Raw genomic sequence first — 11,495 nt, 5'->3', positions numbered from 1 at the left:
TGACACACGGACACATGACATACAGTAGTTCACATGCAGAATCTAATTCAAGTGCTGATTTTCAAATTCTTTTTTTTGTCCAACCTGGAAGTAAAACATTTTTGTATGGGTTTTGAATGCAGGTATGATGCATAGAACACTAATGTGGGTGTTAGAATGTTGGACAAAAAGTTCTAAGTTCCATCTCACATTTTCAAATATTCGGCATGTGCCAGGTCAGAAGGAGAAAACTGAGACAGCACATTTCAAACTGGCTTGTAAAGGACATCAGAATTTTGTGCTCACAACTGTTTTGGACTCAATATCTGCACCTCTATGCTCTTAGGCTTCAATCTAAAAACTACTGAATATTACAACTTATAGCTCCGAGTGATCTTGTTGTTAATGAAGAAAAATATACATGTTTAGGGGAAAATCAAGTAATTCAAACGTTATTGATTTTCGTTACTTTTAACGTTATTTTTTTTTTGTTCTCATCTGCTATAAAGTTCATGACTTTAGTCATAAACGCATGTTTACAAGATCAACAACATAGTCACAAGAGACAATTATAATAAATACCAACAAGCTAGAAATCTGTATCTAACATGATGTCTCATCAACAAATATGACAAACTGCTTAATAACTAACCTTAAATGGAAAACGCTGATGTTTATTATCATTAACTTTATTTATAGAAAGATGTTAGCGTTTAAGTTCAGAATTTACATCTTCAAAATGTGAGAGAACCTCATGGTTCCAAATAAAATCAAGTGCTTTAAAAATAAAACAAAAACAAACAAAGAAGGAAAATTTGACTGACATTATGACACTTTAGAGGACAAAGAAGCATCTCTGGAAATGAACTCTAGTGTCAGTGTGTTGCTAGAACCATCGAGTCCCTCAGATTTGTCAGTTTTTCTAACAGCTACAGCTGATTCTCTCTTAGGATCATCAAAACATGTAAAAAATGTCGTAATGTGTCACCTTTTCAGATGAAGTCGTCTTCATAACATTAACATAATGTACAAACGGATGAGAAACAAATTTCATTTCCGCATCACCTGAACGATTCAGAAAAACCTGACACCCACCCACACACAGCCAACACTAAAGCTCAGCCTACAAATACGCCTGACTGTAGTAGCATAAAAAGTCAAAGACAGCTGCTGGATGTTGGTGTTTTTCAGCAGGACCCAAACTCTTCAATCCACTTTTCATACTTCTCCAAGTCAGCAGCAGACACAGATTTCGACACCTTCTTCAGAGCCGACTCAAAGTCCTCCATGGTGGTGGGCATGTGCATCTCGTCCCGGGAAATGTTGCGGATCTCCTCTGGTGTGAGGCCCTCAATTCTTCGCCTCATGGCCATCAGAGAGGCGTCCCTTAAGAACCATACAACAGTTTCAGCAGAAATTTCAACACAGGTGAATGGACCACCAATGAATTACGTGAATACTTTCAACCTCGACTAATATTGTGTTCCTCTGAAATCTTAAGTGAATTTACTGCCTGCAAAACAGAAAAAAACCCCACCATAACCCATTTTGACTGGAATCAAAGAATGAAACTTTTAAAAAACATGAGTTCTTCATAGAAAGCATGCACAAAAATATATTATATACAGATAATGTGAGGAGATAGCACATAATTTTAATTAGGGACTTAAATTAAAAAAATTGGAAGTTTATTCAACCCAAAAGCAGCCAATTTCCAAAAAACTACAGTGGTGATGGACAGCAGCAAAATGAATATTCAGTACCTTACTGTATTTTTTATATGGCATATTGCCTTTATTTGACAGTGAATGATACAGACAGGAAGCACAGAGAGAGAAAGTGGTATAACATGCACCAGGGATGGTGCAAGTATATGTTATGTGTATTTCCTTCGATTAGACACTAATGTAAAGCAGTGGTCTGAAGGATGGAAAACAGCAAAGGTGGCTGACCTGCACACGTTGGTAATGTCAGCTCCTGAGTAACCCTCCAGCTGCTCTGCAATCTTGTCCAAGTCCACGTCGCTGGCCAGCTCCAGCTCCTTCAGGTTGATCCTTAGCAGCTCCACTCGTCCTTTGGCTGCAGACATAAAGCTCATTTTTCTAATCACAGTCCACTGTAGTTACCACCTACATACAGTGCATTACTTGGTTTTCTGCACTAAAGAAACACTAGAACATACAAGAGGGTGGTAAGAAGTATGTACAATGACAGAAAATATAACTGGTAAAAAGTATTTGATGTGTACTTTGAGATTTTAATTTGGTCAAAGTCTGTTGACATGGGCCTTATGGCTTGCATTGCAGCCACCAGGTGGTGATCAAGATGTTTTGACTTTACTTTTGGGGAGCTCTCATCTCATCCATCTTTATCTACATTCACTGGTTTCCTGCCCCAGTACAAAAACATGTCTCATTGTCTCTATATATATATCATATATGTATGTCAGTCCAGTGACTGACTGCCCACCTGTCCAGGGAGTACCCAGCCTCTCATCCAGTGCCAAATGAGATAAGCTGGAAATGGAAACTGACTTACAACAAACCTAGACCCAGATAGAATTCCAGCATAAATACTGGTTGTTTTCTGGTGCCCACAACAAAGCATAATGAAGTAGCATACAGGTCTGCTGTGTGCACTGTACTTGAAGGTGACAGGGTACAGAATGCCAGGAATGTGGGCTGTGTGGCCAATGGGGGCCTAACAGCAGCGAGTTAAACCAGTACAACCCACATATGGCTGCGATTAATACAAAGTCTCTCTGAGCCCTTGTAGTTGGAGAAGAGTAGAAGCTTACAGGTCAAATTAGATGGCAGTAGCATTGGTCAGCTGATAACTCTCAATTTCACGAGACTGATGGAGACTACACTTTAAAGCAACAAAAAAAATGAATGTACTTGAAGGCAGAGGGATGTAGATCCTCTTCTCCAGCCGCCTTCTCAGAGCCTCATCGATGTCCCATGGGAAGTTGGTGGCAGCCAGCACCATCACCATCTTGGATGGGTCATCGTTTTCTGATGCTCCACCGACACCTACACAAATGACACAATGATGGAAGAAGCCTCTAAAAAAATTCAACTTGTGCTTCTTCTTTGCAGTTAAAACAGTTTATTTTAGCATTTTTAGAATGCTGGAAAGAAAAAAAAAATGCTGGATTGTTTAAAACAAATTTAGACTGATAAAATGGTTCAACTGAAAATATTTCTAACAGCAAATGTAAGACTTGGTTGTGTTATTGTCAATGCACAAGCAACATTATACCATCCATCTGCACCAGCAGCTCTGCCTTGACTCTCCGGCTGGCCTCGTGTTCCTCTGAAGTCCCTCTGCGGCTGCACATGGAGTCAATTTCATCAATGAAGATTGTTGTGGGAGCGTAAAAACGTGCCTGCACAAGAGCACATACAATGTCTTGAGTCCAAGGGAAACTTTAACCTACTTACTCTTTTGTGTAATTCTGAAGAAGATCTGTAAGATACAGTACATTTATCAGCTCCTATTTACTTACACAAACAATATTAAATCTAAATAAAACTTGCCAGTGAGATAATGCAAGCTTATGATGCAAGCTCACAGTCAGAATTTTTCTCTTTCAAAGGAGGAAACGTACTGTATACTAATCATGATCCAGAAATCTGTGATCACAGATAAAAGATCAAAATGGCTGTAGAAATGGGTATAAAATTTCAGCTTGGTCTAAGTGATGTCAACCTTTTTCACTAATGGTTAAAACTATAAACAACACAAACTGACAATAACAAACATAAACCACCACATTCTAAACAGAAATGTTAGAAACACTAACAAAAAAAATTAACTTGCATTTTGGAACATAAAACAGGAAAAGACATGACAAACTGGTTTGTATTTAAGGATTCAAAATTCACTCGTGCTGATTAACAGGACTCAGCAGGTGGACATGTTGCTCCAACACAAACATCTCTCAATCCACAGTAGGGTACAACTTCCCAAGATTATTTTTTTATAACATTTTAGTTCTGATAGTAAGCTAGTCACACTGGCGTTTGAAAAACCAACTGCCAACCACCCCTTCAATTGCTGATATACAGTACAATCCAGTCAACAACTGGCATAAGCCTACTTAATACTCGAGATGAATGATGATAGTTTAAAGCTAATACAATGAAATATACAGTTTGTGAGCATCGTTTCCACATTCTGTAGAGCTTGCCCACGAACCCTAACTGAATACCAACTATATCCAAAACATTTGGGAATCTTAGATAAAAAGTATAATTATCACTATTATTGTGGTCATATGCTTCCATACACCAAGTTGCAGTTCAGTCTGTCCAGACTTACATAATATACAGCATGTAGTGACTGACAGAGGACTTCGTCACATGGTGCATCAACAATCACCTGATGCTCTGTATCGTCATAACCAGTGAGCCTGACTATAAGGCTTCAATTATGAATGTTCTTACAAAGAAACTACAAATTCAAAAACATGTACGCTTCACACACATGTTCAACCCAGCAGCACAGAAGACCTAACGCAATCAGCACACTTTCAAGGTGGACACACAAGATTAGTGTCAATAGCTCACAAAGCAACCAAATGTGAAATATGGTAACAATGTCCCCTTCTGTACCCGAGTTACAGTGCTGAATAGCAGACTGAAAACATTATGATGTCACAGTGAAGCTGACCTTTGACCTTTTGGAAATAAAATGTCATCACTTCATTTTAACCTGTTAGACATTTGTGTATTATGGCTACAAATGTGTTTCGTGAAGTCAAAGTGACCTTCAACCACCAAAATCTAATCAGTTCATTCTGGAGTCCAAATGATAACGGGAAGAATGATAGGGAAGAAATCCCCTAAAGGCGTTAGGGTTAGGGCTCACCGTAACGCCTCCGGTCACAGCTATCGCTTAGGCGGAGGCATAATAAAACATTACTTGGTTATTATGTGCACTAATCACACATGTAAAGTCTCACCATTTCGAAAAGAAGGCGAACAAGCTTCTCAGACTCTCCTCTGTACTTGGAGGTGAGAGTAGACGAGGAGATGTTGAAAAAAGTGGTTCTGCACTCCGTGGCAACTGCTTTGGCCAAAAGTGTTTTCCCGGTGCCTGGAGGTCCCACCATAAGCACCCCCTGAAGTTAACAAAAAAAAAAAAAGGTTTCTCTCCATTGGCATTATCAATACATATTACAAAACACATCAAACTAAAATCTCTGTAAATCAGTACCTTCCATGGTCTTCTTATGCCTTTGAAGAAAGCTGGCATCCACATCGGCAACACGACTGCTTCTTTCAGGAGTTTTTTTGCATCTTCCAAGTCCGCAATGTTGTCCCTACAGAAACAGGTGAGACAGAGATTACACCTAGCAGCACTCAGGAAGGCTGGTGATCACGCCAACCCACGCGATACACAGCGCACACACATTAAATGTGTAGAAAGGACAGTGAAATCAAAACACAAGTCCAACAGTGGTCCCTACTGGACGATGTAAAGCTAAACAATTTGAACAAAATATCTAGTTCGTCATTTAAATTGCAACTTAAATTAAATTTCTATAAAATAAACTTCAATTTAGCCTAAATTAACAAGACATTAAATTCTTATCATATTTAAGGTTCTCAATAATTTTCAACTCATTTTTCAATTGTATTACAGCATTCAAAAATGGTTTTATATTTACAGTCGTCATGGCAAGCAAGAATGATAAGCAAATCAGGTGAATCCCATCTGACAAAGATTAAAGACAGCTTCAAACTGCTGTAGCCATAAACTGTTTTGTAGAGTGACAGGACAGTTTACTTCAACAAGGCTGAAATGCTGAGGTGCCAACAGGTAAGGAGATAAGTTTATAATGATGATATACTGACGTTTCTGGTTATTGTTCAGTATGCTTCAGCTGTCATTTCAACAAGTAGAGTATTGATAGCTCGTGTCAGAAAATAACATGATATGACCAGCTAGTGACTAACAGAATGATACAAGACGGAATTACGTGAAGTAAAAATTGACGTTTTCTAGCTAAATTTTAAGCTCTTGATTGTTAATGACTTGAATATGGCCTAACTGAAACAGAGGCTCTAAAAAATTGTTTCTTTTACTCTTTCCAATCACGATTCCAATTTCAAAATGATTCATCTTTCAAGCCTTTAGTCAGTGTTTTTGTGTGGCAGGCTAGTTTTGGCTGTCTTTCCCCAGGATGATTCTACTTCTTGTTTTGGTATAAGGTAACTTCATATTATGTGGTTAGATAATGACAGACAATTCCAAAAGCTGAATGAATTAGTTTTCTAAAAAGAGATAAAAAGGAACAATCCACCATCTTTGGAAACTTGCTCCATCCGTTAGAGAGACTTCTGGGATATATTAAGCTGAGCTTACTACAAAACTGGAAAAAATTGAGAACTGCTAAAAGAGGAAACAATTCCATTACCCAAAACAAACACGCACCATTTAACATTTGGATTCTGTGATATAATATCTCTCTCCAGAGCTTCCACAAGGTCTTTGTCATATCCAGTCCCATCAAACTTTTTCACTTCTTTCTCCTGGACATCTGCTTTGTTCTGAAAGGCAAACACAACACATTATTACTCTTCCCTGCCCCCTGATGTGATGTGGTCTGGTTTCTCCCAGACCAAAAAACCTGAATGACAGGCTAGGCATGGCTGCAGGTAAACAAACAGCATGTTTAATCAACAATGCAAATAATTGTAGAATACATGTTATGGATGGATGTTGTGCAATATTATGACAGTGAAGGTGGTGCACTGAAACCAACAACATGTTGTTCACCTTATCATCTTTGGCTTTGCCAGTGGCCTCCTTCACCTCTTTTGATTCCTTCTTTTCTTTGCCCTTGGAGGGTTTGCCTCTGTCCCCATTGGCTCCACGAGGTGAGTGCCTCTGCTGGGCTCTCACAGCCACGCTCAGGCGGTTGTTGGCGGGTTTGTTGTCTTTATAGGGGTTAGAGGGCCGCCTAACGGGACAAGGAGAATGTCTGTGAAAGGGGAAGATGCAGCTATTAACAACAAACATCAGTCTTTCAAACCATGCATTTTTATCATTCCAAACAATTATATGACTAATTATACACGTTTAGTTACAGGTTTATTCATGTCAAAGTACCAATAAGTGATGTAATTAGATTTAGACTGGATTAACAGAATCCCTTTCTCTCTCTCTCTCTCTCTGTATCTTTCTGCAGGTATCTCTCCATCCAGATCTTCAAGTTGAACTGTAGCCGGCTCTATGACCAACCCAATGTGTATTGTTGACATCTGCCTGTCATTCCTCTGTGTACCGACTATCGGCGGGGTGGTTCTCCCCACGGGCCGAAATCGAACTGATAGGATAGTGATTCTCAACATCACATAAAAAAAAAGAATACATGAATATTACAGCAGTTCATTATAATTTTCATTACTATGTCATTTCTCATGTTGCAAATTGCTTTCCTGCCTGTACAACATCCATTGCACGTCTGCCCGTCCTGGGTGAGGGATCCCTCCTCTGTTGCTCACCCTGAGGTTTCTTCCATTTTTTCCTGTTAAAGGTTTTTCTGGGAGTTTTTCCTTAGTCGATGTGAGGGTCGAAGGGCAGAGGATGTTGCTGATGTTATGTTAAGCCCTTTGAGACAAACTGCTTGTAAAAATGGGCTATACAAATAAAGTTGACTTGACTTGACTTGAAACAAAAATCTGCATGTTGTGTATATATCAAAGCACTGTTAATTCAAAAGCTAAAGAAAACACCATAAGTAACTAAATAAATATTTACGAATGTCTTTTATCACAGACATATTCTCAGAAATCCACTTGAGAGAAAACGTTGATAAAATGCACTGATCCAAAAAGACTTATGTGTAGGGAAAAAGAATGCGGCCTAAGGTTTACTGGGTGCCTTTTTAGAGGCAGAGCAGGAACAAAACAGGCTCACATTGGGGACTCGGGTTTACTAATCTCAATCATATGACTACATCAGGGCTATTGTTCACAGACAAACAACTTCCACAACCTACAACCACAAATTTGTGCGTTGCAGAGGTGAACACTGAACTAAATCTACAGTGTACCAACGGCACCAAAAACAGTATAACAATAAACAAAAAAAAAATTACTTGAGGAATGAAAGAGAAAGTTTGGATGTAAATAACCAAATACAGTACCTCAGTTCCATATGCACAGGCTGTATTTCACAGTCGTCATGGTTACTGGGTTTAGCAGGTGTCGTGTCCAGCTGGAAGTTCTCCAGAGTCGACATTATGTCCTGAACTTGTTGATTTTCTTCACTTATCTCTTGCCACAACTAAGACACAGATAAACATCAGAAAAGTCAGGACTCTTTTCCGATACCTTCTGTAAAGTTCTAATATGATAATCTAATATGTTTTCAATGCCAGATTTACCTGCTGCCACCGCTGCTGAAAACTGCTGTCCCGAACGGTGTACACGTACTTCTTGATTTGTTCTAGTAATCCATTATAGAGAACACTGGCTGAGCTGTAGTTTCCCAGCAAGGCGTATTCGCGGGCCAGCTTCACGTTCTCACTGATCTCTCGTAAGCTCATGGTGCTGCGGAAACACGGACATCAAGTTAGCACACAAAGGTTTATTGGACAGACATGGGCAAACATTTGATTTTCGCCACAGTTGAAGCAGAGGATGTTTTATATAGATGGCTCAGAGAAGCAGGATCTTATTCTAAGGGTGTTTTCACATATAGTCCTTCTTAAACTAAGCAAACTCAGTCCCCTTAAAGAGGACCAAAAAGTGAACCAACAGAAAAGAGACTCAGTTCTTTTCGCTTTCACACTGTGAGTTCATTTGAAAGAAGGTGCAGCTCTCTTTCTGGTCCTCTTCAGCTCTGATGAGGCCATGTCCTCTTTCTGCTCAGAAGGTGAAGTAAAGCTGAGGTTTGGTTCGTTTCAGAGGGGTCTGAGTTCGTTTGCTGTGTTCACATATGTGCAAAAAATGCTGACTAATCGTTCTGATTTCGTTTGGATGGCTGAAAGGGACCAAGTGTGAAAACACCCTAAAAAGTCTAAACTGACAAAACTGCACCAGCGTGATGTTGTCTCATAAAATCAAGGTAGAGCTAATGTGGTGAGGCTTTGTCCCTAATCACATACATTGAAATCACTTTATAAAGGTGTCTCTGAGCCAGCATGGACAGTAGGAATGACTAAAGCGATCAGTAAGACATTAAATGTACACAATGGACAACACAGACATGCCAGTATTGTTTTAAGACCTGAAACACCGAAAGATGCGACTCTTAATGACTTCCTCCAGTTTCTCCGCTACTGTTTGTATAGTAACTATATATTTTTTTCCTCGTCACCTCGTCCACCTGGCTTAACACTGGTGTCAGTATAATTTTCAGTACCAGACATCAAATCAGTACTGGGTATCAGTAGATACCTTGGGTTTAGGCATCATATTGAGATATGTGCAACCCCAATTTTCCTGTGTTGATTCCAATTACAAAAACATGACCTATCATGAATCAAAAATCCAAACTTTTCAGAATGGCCCAGTCCTTTCTAAAAAGATGAAATGTACCATGACCAATTAACAAACGTTTTTGTGAATACATAACACATATTCAAATTTAACTATAACAAAGGGTTTCATTTTTAAAAAAAAATCTTAATTTGTATTCTTTCACTGCCCTCTGGTTGTTCCTTTGACTCTCAAGGTGTGTTGCTATTACATCAACCAGCCACAGTAAGACATACAAAAACTTGCAGTGTTATATGGACACTACTTCACGTAGTTTTTGTACAATAGTTACAAAACACATGTACAGTTTCAAGGCATTTGTCCACATCCAGTGAAATATAAACTAGCAGGATAATGATACCGATACTCAGTTATCTTCTTGTCCAGTGGATCAGCCGAAGCCTCGCCCAACTGAAACTGTCCAATGTTTGTGGCAAAATGCGACACAAAAGTCTACAGGTACGACATAGTGGCGTGAAGACAAGAATAGCTTCTCTGTTTATGTTACACACTGGCTGCCAGGGAAGATTACTATTTACTGTATGAGTCGACTTTTCTATCAACATCCTTTACTCTGAAGCCGGGCGGTTGGTTTCTTCTGTCTCGTGCAGAGAAAAAAGTATAAAAAACATTATCTTTACAAAACTCGACATATTCATACAAATCCCAATGTACTAAAATACAATCTGAACTCTTAAACAAAGCTGGTTCAAACTGTTTTCATACTCAACTTTTCAGATGAACATAAACGGAATCCTCGCAGTGGCTAATGACAACAACAAATTCCGCAGTTACGGTGTCAGTTCAAAGAGAGGCTATCTTACTACCAACCGAAATGAACTTCTTCTTCCTCTGGTGAAATATGCAGAAGCCCAGACCCAGTAAAGACGTATTGTTGCCCCCTACAGGTCATTTGTAGAACACCATTGAATGGGTTAAAATACATGGTAAATACATCACCAGAAAATTTCGAATAGGAGAACTCTCACTCTCATAACTTCCGGTTGTGTAAGGGGCGCTCCTGAGGTAGTGCAGAATGAATGTGTGTCAGTGGAGCTGCAGCCCTACTTTTATGGGGTAAAAATATATCTGCCAATTTTCATTCTGTTTTCAACAATAAAAAATAGAAACAATAGATACAGTTCAATTAGATTAAATTTTCACACCTTTTTTGTAGTGAAAAACCTTCTTTAGGTATTTGTTGTGTCATGCATTGGCATTCTCTGTTTTGGCTTCACAAATCAATCAACCGCCAGATAATCACCATGGACCACAACATAGCATAACATATAAACCAGCTGCTTGAAAATATGGCATCTGATACAGCACATGCAAGTTTTTGTTTTGTTTTTGCACACATGTCTGCTGTGGCTATTGTTAGGAAAATGCATAAGCACTTTAATATATACAAAAACCAAAACTGCATTATTGTGGTTATGTTCACGGAATGATAATTGATGTTAGCCTACTGTAACATAACGTTGCTAGTCGTAAATCCTTTACTGGCCAATGAGTATACATTTGCGGAATGCTAGTGCTTAATAGGTAAGGTCTCCCTTGTAAGAAAAATGAAGGGGCATTAGTATTTTCATTTCCATATTTGAAAAAACTAAAATAAAAATTGTGGGTTTTTTTTGGTCTAGAAGTAGGTGTAAATTGATTGAGGAATATCTCTGGAGTACTGGCAACCCTGTCATTTCCCTGTCAGAGGAAGGATGACATCCCCTTCCATCCATCCTCACATCAACTCCTCAGCAGCTCAAATCTTACACCACAACAACCAAACATTCACAGAGTAAACTGTTTTACTGAAACACAATGCACTGCAATGCTTTTGACATGTATTTACTGTACTAAAAAAGTTCATGACATTTTGTTACTGGAAGGTCAATCTATAGAGCAATATATCACGTTATGTCTGCTGGATTGACAATTCAGTCTACAGGACACATTATCCACATTTTTGAAGTGCTTTTTCAAACACGGAGGCATTTGAGTCCACCTGTGTATGTGTCCCTCTTC

The 11,495-nt window shown here is 38.9% G+C and overlaps 1 protein-coding gene across 2 annotated transcripts; it reads right to left on the bottom strand.

Annotated features, from left to right (window-relative positions):
• Window positions 1-652: 652 nt before the first annotated feature.
• Window positions 653-10,365, bottom strand: katna1 (katanin p60 (ATPase containing) subunit A 1). Of its 2 annotated transcripts, none has more exons than XM_046372591.1 (11): window positions 10,205-10,365; window positions 8,378-8,543; window positions 8,138-8,277; window positions 6,766-6,970; window positions 6,421-6,536; window positions 5,200-5,305; window positions 4,946-5,104; window positions 3,241-3,367; window positions 2,877-3,011; window positions 1,932-2,058; window positions 653-1,365 (listed from the first exon to the last, which is right to left on the bottom strand). In XM_046372591.1, the coding sequence occupies exons 2-11, from the start codon at window positions 8,537-8,539 to the stop codon at window positions 1,167-1,169; spliced, it is 1,476 nt and encodes a 491-aa protein (XP_046228547.1). In that variant the 5' UTR covers window positions 8,540-8,543; window positions 10,205-10,365; the 3' UTR covers window positions 653-1,166. The 2 variants fall into 2 exon arrangements, with proteins under 2 accessions (XP_046228547.1, XP_046228549.1); XM_046372593.1 differs by having other exon boundaries at window positions 6,766-6,949.
• Between the last annotated feature and the right edge of the window lie 1,130 nt (window positions 10,366-11,495).

Source organism: Scatophagus argus, chromosome 19 (assembly GCF_020382885.2).
Source record: "Scatophagus argus isolate fScaArg1 chromosome 19, fScaArg1.pri, whole genome shotgun sequence".
Taxonomy (NCBI): domain Eukaryota; kingdom Metazoa; phylum Chordata; class Actinopteri; family Scatophagidae; genus Scatophagus; species Scatophagus argus.
Note: the sequence above shows the minus strand (reverse complement) of the source record. Positions and strands in the feature narration are given on the sequence as shown.